The 17,061-nt window shown below is 41.0% G+C and overlaps 1 protein-coding gene across 1 annotated transcript in view; it reads right to left on the bottom strand.

Moving 5' to 3' along the window:
- SDC2 (syndecan 2) overlaps window positions 1–17,061 on the bottom strand; it is a 114,804-nt gene that overhangs the window by 16,182 nt on the left and 81,561 nt on the right. Inside the window, exon 2 of the mRNA XM_014345985.4 lies at window positions 800–911. Coding sequence (XP_014201471.3) covers window positions 800–911 — 112 coding nt within the window. The remainder of the gene's footprint in view (window positions 1–799; window positions 912–17,061) is intronic.

Here is a 17,061-nt window from a genome sequence, read left to right as displayed (position 1 = left end):
GAGACCACATGAACAGGACCCAAGTCTGCTCAGCTGCCCCAGAGATATGAGTACCCGAAAGCTGCAAACCCAACCTAAAGCTGTACACTCAACCGGCAGCTGACCACTGACATGTGAGGGAGCCCAGCCAGCCCAGCCTACATCACCAACCTACAGAATAATGAGTTAAATGAATGACTGTTACTTTAAGCCACCAAGTTTTGGGGTGGTTTATTATGTAGCCTTAGAGTGGTAACAGATAACTATTAATAATATACTAAGGAATCTGATTATGTCACTACATAATCATTTTACTTGGCTGCTGCATTTTCCTCCTACAATACCCTAGGAATAAAAACGTATTAACTTCTTGGTCTCATCTACAATTTTTAACATAGGGTAGGTGGTTTTATGAAACCAGTGTTTGAGGGATTTCTTGAAGGGTGGTTTCCATGACATCACTCTGAAAGTCTTAATACGATTAAAAGCTAATGTTGACAGAGCACTATGTGCCAAGTCCCCAAATCTAAGAGCTTTAGATGTGTCAACTCCCTTTTAATCCTCACAACAACTCTATGGTAAGGACTATTGTTACTTTCCATTTTATAAAGGAGGAAACTGAGGCTCAGCAAATAAATTCTCAAGATCTCACAGCGTAAGTGGCAGAGAGAGCTAGAATTAGCACCCAGGCCCTTTGATTCCAAAGACGGTGCCCTTAACCACTGTGCATCCTGCCTGTCTCCTTGAAGTAAGCGCAGTAAAATGTGTGTGCGTGCATGCCTGGAGAATGAGGTCCAGTGTTTAGAAGCAGCCACCTTACCCGAGCCAGACGCAGAAGCGTAGTCATCGTCATCAATAGGATACACTCCTGAAGCTTCTTCAATGGAGCTGTTGTCAAGGTACATGTCTTTATCAGATGTCAGCTCTGCTCTCTGACAAAGGAAAGACAAGGGAGTCCGGATGTTGAGAGATTAAGAAACACACTTGTATACCTGATTGTTCAGGTACATACTGCAGTGACTACCCCTCCCACTCCCACAGTAGTCTGAATCCACATCTCTGGCCACAGTCTTCCTCAGGCACCCTGACAACTTAACAGCAATTTGAGAGGTGAGCACGGACTAATAACCTGCAAGGGAAGCCTACACAGCTTAAACCAGTAGAATGAAAACAGTTCAGAGATCTAAACTCCTACCTTGGGCTTATTTTGTTGCATTCCACTAAACTTACCTGACTTTCAGCCATCCCAATGCTAGTTATAAGCCATCTTGGGCATTCTCTTTGTCACTCCCTTACTGGAAAGGGAACAAAACGCTTAGGTCTTTCTTGGGGATGTATGCAAAGGTATTACGGCTTAGCTTAGGCTAAATAATCACCCAGGGATCCATCAAATCCTACCAGTGCTTGCAGGCCTGGCAATGCTCAGAACTTTACCGCTACAGATGAGAGATCCCCAGTCACCCGGGTCCTCAGGCCATGCAGGCCTTTCTACCCCAGCCCAGACCTGTGCTGAGGCCAGCCACAGTGCCCGGAGAGGAGCAGCGCCTGTGAGGCTCACCCGACAGGGAGAAAGCCCACTGCACGCCTGCTTCTAGGGCTCATTGGCTTAGCAAAGCCTTAATGACAAATACAGATAAACCCACACGAGCACATTCTTTTTCTATTACTGGCAACTGGTAATAGCAAATCACACGCTTAATATGGAGAGGGATCAGTCACTAAGTATACCAGTTCCACAGCTTCTTAACTCTTCAGTAAGAGTTTAGTATTAAAATTCAACCTAATCCTGCCAAAAGAAGAACTTGCATGAACTGGAGACAGAGTAGAGGTATAAGACTTTAAAAAATGGTTTTAGTAAATTGATATTTTACTACCATTATCTCGCAAAAGCCCAGGAAAAAAATAATAAAGCAGACAGGCAGCTTTTAAACAACGCTTGTTTGGAAACAGGCAACACTCATTATTGCTCTATTTTTAAAAATCATATAGAATGTTTGCTCTTAACAGAAATTATAAAATAATGTTTCCCTTACTACACTGGCTTTCATTAGATTTAATCTTAAAATAAAACTTTCTCTTCCAGCAGTCGCTGTGATTGGAACCTTCCTAAGAGGACAGGTCCAACCCTCCGTAACAGTACCACTTTATTTTCTCAGGTTTCAGCAGCTGGCTAGCAAGGCTAAAGCACTTTAAACCTGAGTCCACATTCTCCACCAGGCCTCAGTGCCAACTGAAAGCAAAGCATGGGAATCTATTTTGTTTGAGCTATCACACTGGTGGATTCTGAGAACTGAAACCTTAGGGACTGGTGTTCCAGTGGCCTGGACCACCCTGAGCCAAGAGTGTGCTGCAACTTTTCTAGTAGAATGGTCAGAGCTTAACTCTGCAATCTGACGCCACCCTGTTTCACTGGTTTCCAAGGCTATCACCATTCCAGATTGTAATTCCCAAAGCTTGTGAACTGTGTCAGGAGCCCTGTGTTCTACAGCTCTATCATCAACTGCCTCCTCTTAGGCTCTCAGCTCCTTTAAAGGCAAGGCTTCCCTCCCCCAATCACAGTGCCTGGCATATAGTAGATGCTCAGTAAACACCGCTTGGGTTGAACCACCGTTCGTGCTCCCATGAAAAAGCCATTCTCCGTCCTGCTTGTCTTAAACTTTGTCCCATTTACTTCCCCTGGAGGACCTCCTGGTTTCTTCTCTCAAATCCTGTCTACTATGAAACAGGCTGTGACTTCTCCACTCCTTATACACCTCCTAATTATAAAGTACTATTTTAGGATTTTGTAGCATATGAACAGTTTAAGACATAAACCCTCACTGTTACTTTTCATTGTTTCATGTGTATTTTTCTTGCCCCTCAGCAGAGTATGACTCATTGAAGGCATGTTTTGAATGACCTGTGTTCTCTGTCCCTCTCAAAATGCATGGACACAAAATAAATATTTGACTGAGATTACTTAAACCAAATTGGCCTTGGACTGAGGTTTCAGAGTTACATGTCACAAGACCTCCAGGATCCTCGTAGTTTAAAATCTCTCCATTTTAAGCCTAGGAGACCATCTGCCCCAAACCTCCTATAGCTTGCATTGCATCTATTTAAGTAATCTACAGTCTTAAAAGTAAGCAAAACATTCCCTTTCCATGTTAGAATCTTGTTTCCCTTTTCTTAACATTGAATGACTTTCATTTTCCTCTTGGCTCTGTCAATGAAGTTTGATGTGGCAAGGGTAATACTGAGATACTTAATCCCTATGTGTAAATTGAATTTCAATTCATTCGATGACCCAGTTGTCTGGACTAACACATCTGTCATGCTACCAGGCAGATGGGCCAAAAATGCCTCCCAGAGAATTCTAGCCACCTCACCGTTCAACCACACTGGCAGCCTGACAAGCCAACTGACTTCCTGGGACAGCCGTCAGGCCTGTATTTCAACAAGACTTGGGGTGGAAGTCAGGGTGTGTCTAGAGAAGCTGGCTTACCCTCAGCCACTCAGTTACTTGGGGTCTACAGGGCTCCCGGGTGGTCTCTGGGCTGACCAGATGTTTAATGTGTTTAAAGGCAGCCAAAAGTGTGTTTCTCTGTGATCCAGGGTGGTGAAAATAATTTTGACATCAAAGTTCTCTCCCACTCTGATTTCAGGAGCACCAAGAACATAGGAGAAATTACCAATATCTTTCCATAAAGTCCAATTTAACATAAAGCAGGGCCCTTTTCACTCTGTAGCAGATAATGAATACCTCTATTGCCTTCCCCTTTAAAAAATAAAAAATAAAAAAAAAACCCTGCGCTCATGACAAATTCCTTTTATGAAGACTCCACACTCTGTTCTGAAAGGTTTCTGGAATGAACATGCCTAGGACGGGAAATGATTTATGCACCAATATTCCCTTGGGACAAGGAGACAAGCATCTCCTCAAGGCCATGAAAAGGGGTGAATTTGAAACTACCGATTTTACACCTGGCGAAATGTAGTCTGCTTGACTGAGGAGAAAACCTCGGGACATACTCTGCACACACTCCCTTACTCAATGGGACCGAGACGCTGGACGAAAGCAACTGGAAGGAAACGTGCAGAAGCACAAGTCCAGAGCTGCAGCCTGGCTGTAGGGTGTCATAACGAGGCTGTTTAATTTGGGACTGACCATCGCTGTGAGGCAGTGCCAATACTGTTGGCTAACAGGGTCCAGAGTACAAGCTGGGAGAAAAACAAAGCTGGTCTTTCAGACCTTTCCCTTTTGGCTGATGCAAGATGTGAATACAGGAGAGCAAAGGAAGGCTGTGGAAAGCAACAAGGTACGACCAAGAAGAAAATGTGCGGCAGACAGAGGGTTCTGCGTAATGCCACATTCAGCCAGGGAAACTGAAGCACTACACTGCCTCCATAGATGAAATTCCCAGAGGAGAATGCACATCTGATTCAGTTGTGTAAACCCACAATGGCTAGAAGGAAGGCAAGATACATACTTGTCTCCTATCTCCACCCCTTTGCCTCTGGCCCCCCGGCTCTGGCTAACTCATCATGTTGGGCCTGGACCTGGACTAAGGCCTCCTGACCTTGTCACTGCCCACGTCTGTGTCTTTGAAGCCATTCGATGCAGAGGGACTGTTCTTGAACTCAAACATCATCGTATCACTCTCCTGCCTTTATTGGCTCCCTGCCACATAGAGGATGACATAAAAACTCCTTAGTTGGGCCTAGCACAGTGGCTCACGCCTGTAATCCCAGCACTTTGGGAGGCCAAGGCGGGCGGATCACCTGAGGTCAGGAGTTTGAGACCAGCCTGGCCAACATGGTGAAACTCCTTTACCAAAAATTACAAAAATTAGGCGGGTGTGGTGGCAGGTGCCTGTAATCCCAGCTACTCGCAAGGCTGAGGCAGGAGAATCACTTGAACCTGGGAGGCAGAGGCTGCAGGAGGCAGAGGCTGCAGTAAGCCGAGACTGCGCCACTGTACTCCAGCCTGGGAGACAGAGCAAGGAGACTCTGTCTCAAAAAACAAACAACAAACAAACAAACAAAACAAAAGTCCTTAGCCTGGAAAAAAGTTCTTTACCAAGTGGCCTCAGCTGCAGTTCTAGTCTCAGCTGCTGCTGCTTCCTCTACCCAAACCCCAGGCACCAATATAAAAACACCAATAAGAGATCTGGTGACACTACTTTCCTTCGTATTATACCCCTAAGAGGAAATAAACACCTTTAGGTTGGAAAACTGAGGACAGCGATGGTGATTTAGGCCTTCCACATTTGATGATAAAAATTTAGAGTTTGATAAAATGATTCAGCCCAAACTTATACGGTAGTTGTAATAAAAATGACAAGAACAAGTGTTAATTCAATACACAAAAGATCAAGTGTAGTAGAGTCTTGATTTAGTCAGAAACATCACAAACCTGTCCATTTTCTCAGCGAAGACAATTTGTAGGATAGCAACTGAACAAATCTATTTGTTTGATTTTTCTCATGTAGCTAAAACCTACACTGAACAAATACCATGTTTCAAACTGCCAGTGTGGAAATCTGTTATTTAGAAATTCAAAGCCTTGTTTAAAAAACACAACGCCTTACCTACTAAGCAGAGGTCCTGCACATGCTTTCAACCAGTGCAACCAACACAGTGGTCAAAATAATTAAAGCTCAAATTAGTAAATGTCGAATTTACTTTATGGTTTTAACTCAGGTTAACAACGAAAGCAGAAGGTAGAAAACTTAATTATGGATAACTCAGACTCCCAGACCCAACTTTCAGAAAATTAGCCTTTGAACATAAAAATAAAATATCCATGTGGCCTAATAATACATTTCTGTATCACATCACAGACAACAAACATCTAGATGATGCCTCCTGTTTTACGGTAAAGGCCGTCCAACTCCAATTATGACTCAAATGTATATTAACTTTTATGATGATTACAAAGTGCCAAAAAGGCTATAACTGTAGCTTATCTTTCCATAGGTGACTCAGTAAACTATTTTATTACTAGCAACACACATTGTAAAGGAAATAATAATTAGCTAAAAATTTATGTCACCCACACAGTCACTCAGAGATGATATACCTGTCCTTAAGCTAAACTTGTCAATTCTGGCTTAGGTCTAGCCCAAAGGAACATACAATTTTAGAGCTTGACTGGACACTATAGTCACCAAGATCACTGATTTATTTCAAAAATGAAGAAACAGAACACCAGAGTAGCAAAGTAGCTCAAAAGTCCTCTGGTCTAGCTGGTGGCCAAACTGGAGCCCGAAGCTCTTGACACCTAAGTGTGGGCTCTTTCTGCTGCACTGTCATGCCCCACAACATGAGTGACATCAGACCATTCAGCCTCAGGTTCAAAAGGATTAGCTGTGGCTGTTAGGTGTTTATTATGTGCCAGGCATTTTGTGCTTAGCATTTTATTAAGCATTGGCTCATCTAATCATCTCAACAATCTCCAGGGCCTACCCAGGAGATTGTTGCCTGAAATCATACAGCTCCAGAAGTAGGGACTTGGGACCTCAAAATGTGTGTCACTGAGCATGTTCAACATGCTGCCTACCTCGTCCCTCCCTTTTCCTGTGATTCACACATAATAATAATAAAGGACTGGGGAAGAACTACAATAAAGAGCTGTGTTGAACTTGGCTTAATCCAGCATTTTCAAACTTTGATCTGGAAATTCTCCCCCCAGAATATCGATTTAACATCTTTCAGAACTAGTATTCTTGGCATCATAGATGGGGAAAAAATTGAACTGAGAGTTTTGAGTTCTGGCTTAACAGTTACTTCTCTGCCTAATGCCCCTCAAATTTCCTACATGGAAGATGCCTGGAGCCATGTACACCAATTGTCATTCATTAATTTTTAGTAACGCCATTTCTAACAAGCAGGTGACCCATGCAAACTAAAAATGTAACAGAAGGAAAGAGCCCTTTGTTTACTGTGGGAAAAAGATGATCTTGCCCTTGAATATGTTAGATATGGCTGACTTATAAGCACATACTGTTGTCTTTACTAGCACTTACTTTAAGGGTTTGTTTACAGAGAACTATCTAGTATGTAGCAATTTCCTAGGCTTACCTTATTATCCTGTATATACATACAAACCATCCATGGAAAAAAGCCAAAATCAAAAGTGAGGTCACACATGAAAGAAATTTCTTAACCCCCCCTACATAAGAAATTCTTAAGAAAGGTCTTTAGGCTGGACACAGTGGCTCACACCTATAACCTCAGCACTTTGGGAGGCCAAGGCAGGCAGATCACCTGAGGTCAGGAGTTTGAGACCAGCCTGGCCAAGACGGTGAAACCCCGTCTCTACTAAAAATACAAAAAATTAGCCAGGCGTGGTAGCAGGTGCCTGTTATCCCAGCTACTTGGGAGGCCGAGGCAGGAGAATCGCTTGAACCCAGGAGACGGAGGTTGCAGTGAGCCGAGATTGCGCCACAGCACTCCAGCCTAGGTGACAGAGCCAGACTCCATCTCAAAAACAAAAAAGAAAAAAAGAAGGGTCTTCAGTTCCATACTGCTTCAAACATCTTAAATAGTTCTTAATTCATTATATAGAAAGCTAAAGTCTCTTTAAGAAACACTTCAACATCCCTTCCACAGAGTGGGAATGAATTTAAATGATTTACTCATGCATATTAGGAAAACAAACCCAAAGCCAAAAAAATAATCAGGTTACATGAAGGTAGAATCACATTTGGGTGGAAAGTGGGAGGCACAAGGATGACTGGGCTGGTCATAAAGATGTCAATAGGCAACTTTGGAGAAATTCCTCTAGTTCCATGAAGCTTCTGAAATGACCCAAGGTCTGGGAGATGACAGAATTCCTACCGTAATTATTCACAGTCCTTGAAGTCTGAACCACTTACTTGGAATGTGCCACTGATGTTGGCTGTTCCTGTTGGATGCCTCTTATAGAGTGGGGCTCTTCTTATACCACTGAGAAAGCGAGTTCCTTGAAGATGCCCAAGACCCAGGCCTGAGCCTGATGCTTTCTGCGTCCTCTCCCTTGACCGCCGTTGTGTTCTAGGAACCAATATATGGTAAAGGCTCCACAGAAAGTAGAAGAAACCCTTTTTTCTAAGGGGCTGAATCCAAGCTTTACGCCATTTGGTGAAAGGAAATAACCAAGCCCTTTAAAGAAACTACCTGGTTACCCCACAACTGAGAAAAACAGATCAATGTTCTCTTACATGGTCTCTTTTTTAAAAATCTGGAATTCGGCCTTATTCTGAGGGGAACTGCCAGAAAAGGTAAATGTGACCTTGGAAGAAACCTTGGGCTCATGAGGAAGGCCTCCAATGCGTCAGGCATGGCTCTGGTCTTTGGAAAACATTTAAATGGCTGAGGAGTGTGTTAAAAAGTAACACCGAGTTAGGGTACTTAACTGCAGAAATTCTCCTCTTTTGTTTGAAAAAAGAACTAAACTTGCTTCAGAGCAGTTAGATTTCCTAAGCCAACAAAGCTCCAAGTAAAATCTGTTTCATAAAATGCTCAGCACAATAATCAGTACATTAACTGCGCCCCCCACCAACCAAAAACAAAACAAAACAAAACAAAAACCTCTTGCCAGAGGATTACTTGGCACATCTAAACTTGTAGTCATGATTCAATATAATCAATATCATTTTCAGAAAGGGGCCTTGCTGTATGTACGTTGGGGCATCTGGTGGTGTGAAACAATTTTTCTTCCTACAGTGTTTGTTTATTCATTCTACAGAACAGTACCTAGTGTAGTAAGTGGTTTGTTGGGTAAATTTAAAACAGCATCTCAGATATGATGATCCAGAAAGATCTCATATGCTTATTTAACTGAATGATGTCCCCTTCCCCTGTCCCCAAGCATCACAACACATAAAACAGGATGCACCCGCCCCCATCCTTCTCATTTCTCTTCAATCTAAAGCTTGGTAACAATGAGCAGCCCTGGGTACACACACTCGCTGAGTCTATGCTCACCTCCCAGTCATCGTATCACTGGCATATCATTCTACAAACTCATGTCATCCGAACCCTCAGGTGTTCCAAGCCATCATCTCATGATGAACTCTTAACTGAATAAAACCAGCTAAAAGGAAACTAAACCTTTTCACCCAAACTCTTGACACATTTCGTACATTTTAATCAAAATAATTACAGAGACAACTAATTAAAAGCCAAATATCCCACCTGGAGAGAATGTTCACATTATGCCCTTTTGTTGCTTTTGAATTTCAAAACACTTGCATTACAAAATCCCATCAATACGTTTTTTAAAAATACACTTCATGAAACTGGTGTATTGCTTACACTAAAAACAAATAAACGAACAAGAAATCTTCCTCCTCAGCCACAAGGATAAAAGGCAACTGGGGGAAAAAAACAAAATAAAAGCAAAGCAGAACACACCGACAATTCTTACTTCTGTTTGTGGTAATGGGTTCAGATTCCTGATCCAGAGACAGAAGGGAAGCAACCTTTGTCTTGAATTAAATTTTCTGGCAACAACAGTAGGGATGTATGAGGCAATGTATACTAAAGCAACGCCTGGGACTTTGAGTGGGATTATGTTGAATATGCATGACACACAAAAGGAAAATGTTCATGACTTACAGATGTGCTCCGCATTGAGCTTTCTTCCTTTTTTGGAATATCAAACAGAGGGAAGCAAGAGGTTTGCAGCCATGTTATTATAGGCATCGCTGCCTCTCCCCCTCCCAAACTAGAATATTCTAGTATTTATTTTGCTATCCATATGACCACAGTTTAGACTAGAGTAAAAATAGAAGCTGTGTGAGCCTAACCTGAAAAGCTCCAAGTGCTGGAGAGGGTCAGCATTAATAAATTCTAACTGAAGTAATGAGATTCTGTTTCCTGGCGGAGTTTGGCAGGAGAAGGGGGGAAAAATATTTGGAATTTATTTCGTATTCAGAAGTGTTTGTAAAAACTACCATAATGGAACAGAGTCCAAGTCAAGCACAGGAAGCCAACAGGCTCTGGTTTAGATTTAATAATTCACTTTAAGGGTTTTTCAACTGCTACAATTCTAGGCCCCAAGGCATAACCACATATATTCTCCTCCCTATACAAGGGCTGACAGAATGCCACAGAAAGCTTACAGGACAGAAAAATGGGAAAGACCTTGGGGCCAAAGGGCAGACCACACCTTTCCAGGCTTCAGCTCAGGCTGGAGAAAGAATCTGAGTTCTGAGACTTGCCACAGTCAATGGATAGAATTTCCAAGTGTTTCAGAGGTCTGAGCTAGAACTGAGTCTGAATGTCAATAGGAATATGGAACACTCTGCTGCTGGCCTGTAAAAAGCAGCCTTGACTATTTAAAAGATGCCAACTAACAGAAATTGGCACAGACCCTTTGGAAATCACATTGGCAATGTGTTTTAAGAAGCTATGAAATCTTTTATACTATTTGACCAGATGTTTCTTCTCCCAGGAATTATCCTAATGAAATAAAAGTTAGGGTGTTTACTACTGCATTAAAGACAAATCAGGGAGACAATCTCAATGCCCACTACAGGGGTGTACTATGTCTGGTAAATAATTATGCATGATATATTAGTTTTCTCAACATAGCCATTAAAAATCATATACCACATAGTAATAAGTAAAAGTGTTTGTAACGACATATTAAATTTAAAAAGCATACATTAATTTTTTTCTAATATTACAACTATATTGCAATTTCTCATATATACACACACACACACACACACACACACACATATATTTCAAATACATATATATATTTGGCCAAGCACTGAAAGGGAATAGAAAATGAAGAAGAAAGATAACTGGTTAGGGTGGTGGATTTATGTGTAATTTTTTTCCTAATTGATATTACAGCTACATTTTTGGCACTATAATGTTGCTGAAAGCACAGAAAGCACAAGACCGATAAGTCATAGACACAAATGACTTGGAACCAGCTTTCAGACATCAACTGTGCAAATAAACTTTTGAAAATTAATTAACAGCAAATACATCCAAACACAAGACACACACACACACATATATATATAATATATCATATATATTTTATATATGATATATAATATATATGATATATTACATATCATATATATTATATATTACATATATATATTATATATAAATCTAAAGCAAGTGTCATGAGCTGGGTGCAGTGACTCATGCTTGTAATCCCAGCACTTTGGGAGGCCAAGGCTGGAGAACTGCTTGAGCTCAGGAGTTCAAGATCAGCCAGGGCAACATAGTAAGATCTCATCTCTACAAAAGATTTTTTTAAGAAAAGAAGCAAATATTATGGAAGTATGTAAGTACTAAAAAAAAAAAAAAATCACACTTCAGAAAAATGCCAACTCACAGAACAGTGCTTGGGCCACTCCTGATCCATTTCACCTGTGGTCACAAAGGCAAAAGGTCTAATAAAATGGATATTCAGTTGCAAGATTTCAGGTTTTAAAAATTCCTGGGTCTAATAACCTGTCTTGTTAGCGCCTCCTTGCTCCTGGGTTATTTAAAGTGGAGGAAGCCACTCCATGTCAAGGTGAGCTTGCTCTGTTTCCCAGCACAGAAGCTCCCTTCCAGCTTAGCCCCAACCAGAGGAGGGAGATGCCTGCACTTGAGCCCTATGCCTCCGACACACCTGCAGGGCTGACATGCCAGTGAGCTGGGCAGATGTTCCATACTGCTCCTGGTTTTCTGCGTCCAATCTATTACACCTAACTCACCTGTTTGTAATGGGAGCCTCTCCTTCTGCTGATTACAGGAAAGCCTGTAAGTGGACACAGTGACCTGATCTAGGAGGACTTTTTAAATGAAGAAAGTGACACTTGCAGTTGGTTCCTTATACTGGGAGCCTGAAAATCTGTCAGCACTTTCAAAGACTCTCTTAAAAATTTAAAAATCTAAACAAAAGCAAGAAAGCTAAAAAAGAAGGAATAAATCTAAAGCTGACGAGACCACCAATTTCAAAGCTGAAGTTAAAAGAAACTGTTCTGAATGGTAGGGTTTTTAATACCTAGCACCAAGTCACCAGGGTGGCTGCACTGTGTGTCAAAGAGATTATTCATATTCCTGATATCTACTGGGAAAATAGCCTGATTCTGCCCAAGACTCATAGCCCTGGGTTCTGTATTTATTTTTGTATATAAAGGAACTGTTCCTGGCCAAAATTTTTAACCAAGTAAAATAAATGATAATGGCCAACCAAGCAACTTTTAAAGAAATGGTTTCCTTGACAGAAGAACCAGGAAAATATTTAAAGGTATTAGAGCCCATTATGAAATCCATCACAGAAAATGCATGAAATTCCCCAGGAAATGAAGCCTTCCCCAAGCTGCACCATGGCAGTTGGGGCAGAAGCATTAGCTCCCGGTCAAACTGACATGCTTCACGCAGAGTATACTGATGATCACATGACCTGTGCCATCTCAAAGCAAACGCATTTTAGAAAGGACTCCTGTTGGTGTGCTGAAGTGCTGTATATGAGTACTTTCTCTGAAGAAGACATTCAGGTTCTTGCCCAATAAGAGGGAAAGGAAACCTGTGGACAGTAATTTTTTTTTCACCAATGACAAATACTTCATCAGCTGTACAAACTGACACGTGGCCAAAGCCCTCAAAAATCCAAAAGGTAACCTAATCCACTCCCGTGCTGCCTTCTGTCTTTCTAATCTACCTCCATCAGAATCTATATATGAAGACATTCCAGCATCCTGCTGACAGAATCATATAGTACTCTTTTACTTTTTTTTTTTTAAGAGACAGAGTCTCGCTCTGTCGCCCAGGCTGGAGTGCAGTGGTGCAATCTCGGCTCACTGCAACCTCTGCCTCCCAGGTTCAAGAGATTCTCCTGTCTCAGCCTCTCAAGTAGCTGGGATTACAGGCATGTGCAACTCTATGCCCAGCTAATTTTTGTATTTTTAGTAGAGACGGGGTTTCACCATGTTGGCCAGGCTGGTCTCGAACTCCTAACCCTCAAGTGATCTGCCCGCCTCAGCCTCTCAAAGTGCTGGGATTACAGGCGTGAGCCACCATGCCCAGCCCTCATATAGTACTCTTATTCTTATGATATCAGGGTCGCACAGGATGAAAGGTAAAAGCGAATTTGCAAAATGATAAAATTACATGCTTAATTAAAAAATACTACTTAAGAAGCACTTTTGAGAATACGTTTAAAACAAGAACACATATTATTATTTTTTGCCCCCGAATGAGGCTGATTTATAGTAATTTACTAGTGACAATTAAAAGTCTCAGTTGGAACACACATGTGTAAGTACCATTTCATAAGAGATATAACATTTCATTTTCTAAAAATATGGAAGATGAAGAAAAGCAAAACAGTTAGGAATTAAAAATAGATCATCTCAGGAATTTTTTTTCTCCAAGTTAGTCCAGGAATAAAAAAAGCTGATTCTACTAGTTCTGAGGCAAGCCATACTACAGAGGCCCCTGTGGGATTTGGCACCCAGGGGTGCTAAAATGAAAAGTGATGCTAAATTCAACACTATTTTATAAAAACCCCATACTCTCTAGGATATTCAATTCTTCCCAAATTAATAGGGTACCCCATTCCTGCAAATAAATGCCTTCTGTAAAGTAGCTAATGGCAATGAGCACCCCGCTCCCTCTTTTAGAATGAAAGCACCTGGACTACCTGTTACATTTGAATTTTCTAGAGCCCACAGAGTCTTACTGAGTTAAACTCTGGAAGCCCAGTCCACATTAATGGTCTCTTGCTTGGGCCCTGTCCCATGCCCTGTGAGGATGGGACCAATGTTTCTAATATTTAATAGATTTAACTGCTTCAGGCACACTCACCTCCAGACAGAACCTCTGCCCACAGAGTGGAGTTTATTATTTAATTGGTATAAGATGAGTCTGTAGTCATGATGCTCACATGTAAGATGCCAAATGAAAACATGTCCACCCCTCAGTGGCAACAAGCAACAGCTGAGGATATGGAGGCTTGGGAGCTATCGGTTGCATTATCCCTTTGACTGGACATACCTGGCTTTGCAAATGCTCTGGAACAAAGACATCCTCTGACTCTCCCTTCCTGCTGCTTAACCTTACACTCTGCCTGTAGAAAAGTGACACGCTTCTTGCCCCTCCTGCTTTGGAGGCTAAAGAATGCGGCTGAATGATTGCAGCTGCCACGGTAACCTCTTTGGCATGCATGCCAGCAATGCCTCACCTAAGAGCCTTTCCCCTGCCTCGCTGCCCTGGCCCACCGGTGATGACCACAATCCGTTCAAGTGGTCACATTGCAGAGCAGCCCCCATGGTAACCCATTTAGAGCTGTTAAAGCTCATACCAAAGAATGATGTTTTTAATACAGATTGTTCTTTTTAAATCCTTTACAAAAGCAGCTGTAATCAATCGTGCTGGGGGGGGGCTCTGTAAAAAGCTGCCATTCGGAAAGCCCTAATATTGATTCTTTTCCCTTTCACGGCTTTTAAGAAAACAATCCCATGCTAAGAAACTATAATCAATTTTTCTAGACTTTGCTAACATGAAACAGTATCTAAATTAAAATGTTATCTTCAAAAATTACAGAAAAATTGTAGCAGATAAAAGAAAGCCATACCTTATCCTGCCTTTCATGTAAGAGACAACATGTTTGTTTAAAACAAATGCCAGTTGAACAAATTCAATAATTGTTAAATACTGATTAAAACTCTGCATCTCTTATAAGAGTTCTTTAGCAGATGACAATAGCTTAAAGATTGAGGAAAACTCTGTCTTCATTTGAGATCTGGCATTTCCAATTTTTAATTTGCAAGATAATATACTATTTTCTCTGTGCCTATTCTTAGAGAAAAGTATCAATTCTAAGCCTGTGTTTATAGACAGTCATGGTTCCAAGTGGTCACATCCTGACTGAACTTCCAAATACCAGAATATTTTAAGTCTTTTCACAGGAATTATGGTAGATATATTATTCTGTCAAGTTTGCCTTTTCACGCTAGGCCTCTTAGAAACTCAAGCATTTCAAAAGGCACAAAGTCAATATTTAAAAAGCTACAATGCACAGACAAAGCAATTTGGCATTTTCATTTAAAACTTATATTAAAAACCCTCACTAGCATCAACAGCCAATTTCCAGATTAGACATTAAAGGAAAGCACAACATAATCTAGTCTGTTATCTGTTTAGAAGAAAAAAAATTAAGACTTTATTAAAATGCCATACATAAAACGAATACAGAATTGAAATCTAAGTAGACTGACAGCCCATAATGCTTTATTGTCAGCGTGGCACCTACCACGTGAATGAAATTAGATCTGATCAAATCCGAAGTGCTGGCAAAGAAACAAAACACAAAAAAACTTAACTGCTATTTGCTTTGCTCCCAAATAAGAGCAATTGCAGTTACAAGGGACTGAGCTACAATTCCTGTGGCAAGTGTCTGATATGCATTCAGGTTTCACATTCCTGGTATCCAACAACCGCAGGAGTTTACTGAGGAAATGGGTGTACAATTTCCAAATTTATTAGTTGGGAAGTTTAATTCCCTTTCCACACCCACCCCATCATCCCCTCAAATTAGAGAAGGCCCCTGCTTTTTCTTTTCTTTCTTTCTTTTTTCAACACCAAACTAAATAAGCAAGAGCTGAGAGTTCTGTAAAACTCCTTAACACTAGCTGATCAAGGGCCTAAACCATTGTCAAGCCATGCCGCCTGGGGCTGTCACACAGGGGGCATTTCACAGCTTCACTGGCCTGGCAGCCTTTTTATCCCCAAAGTCATCTTAAGCAACTGTTCTTCAGCAAACAGACCTCTGAGCTTCATCTCTTCCATTGTAAAATTGTGGCACAAAAGAGCTAAGCATTAAAGAGAAACCAAAATCAGCCTGGTCAACTAATTTCAATCCCATCCTTCTCTCTGAATGCTTTTATTTGCATTAGGGCTCTCTAATAAAATCTGTGATGATGGAAATGTTCTACATCTGCACTGTCCGAAATAATAGCAAATAGCCACATATGGCTATTGAGTCGCTGATATGTGGCTAGTACAACCAAGGTACTGAATTTTTCATCTTATTTACTTTTCAATCAATTTAAGTTCAAATAGACACATGTGGCTATTTTTCCAGACTTTTCTAGTGGCTACCATACTGGACAGTGCAGCTCTAAAGAGAATTTAAGAAACTGCTGTTGGAAGCCTGGACACATCAAAGCCACCTACCTTTGCTGGGCTAAGCCACTTAAACATTAACTGTACATTAACAGAAGTCAGTGCCTAACAACATAATTGCCTTTTCCATCACAACTCTCCCTTGGCACTATACATCTGGCAGAAAAATTAAGCAGTCCATCTAACTAGGTCATTTAATGACTATTTATCAAACAACTGCTATGTGCTGAAATGTCCTATCATTTGTGTAAAACAGTAAGCTTCATGCATGGATAGACAAACTAGAGTACAGCCACACAATGGAATATTATTGGCGATAAAAAGATATGAGCTATCAAGCCATCAAAAAGACATGAAGGAACTTAAAAGGCACATCGCTAAGTGAAAGAAGCCAATCTGAAGAGGCTCCATACTGTATGATTCCAAATATACAACATGTTGGAAAGGCATAACTACAGAGACAATACAAAGATGAGCAGTTGCCAGGGGTTCAGGGGAAGAGGTGGTGGGCAAATAGGTGGAGCACAGGGTATTTTTAGGGCAGTGAAACTATTCTGTATGATAATATAATAGTAGATACACGACATTATGCATTTGTCAAAACTCATGTTAAGTGTATAACACAAGGTGTAAACCTTAATGTAAACTATGGACTACCGCTAATAATAATGTATCAATGTTGGTTCATTAATCCCAATAAATGTGCCACACTAATACAAGATATGTTAGTATACAGTAAGAGGTGAAATGGGGGAATGCATGGGGGGTATATGGAACACAATGTTCTATCTGCTCAATTATTTGATAAATCTAAGACTCTACTGAAAAAATAGTCTATTCATGATCAAAAAGACAAATACCTGGAGAACTCCTGAGGCCTGTCCATATATTCTGCCCTGACCAACCATCCCTTCCACAGTGAAACCGGGTTTTAGATGAATCACACAAGAGATGGTTCTTGTTTGTTAATGA

Source organism: Pan paniscus, chromosome 7 (genome assembly GCF_029289425.2).
Source record: "Pan paniscus chromosome 7, NHGRI_mPanPan1-v2.0_pri, whole genome shotgun sequence".
NCBI lineage: Eukaryota > Metazoa > Chordata > Mammalia > Primates > Hominidae > Pan > Pan paniscus.
Note: the sequence above shows the minus strand (reverse complement) of the source record. Positions and strands in the feature narration are given on the sequence as shown.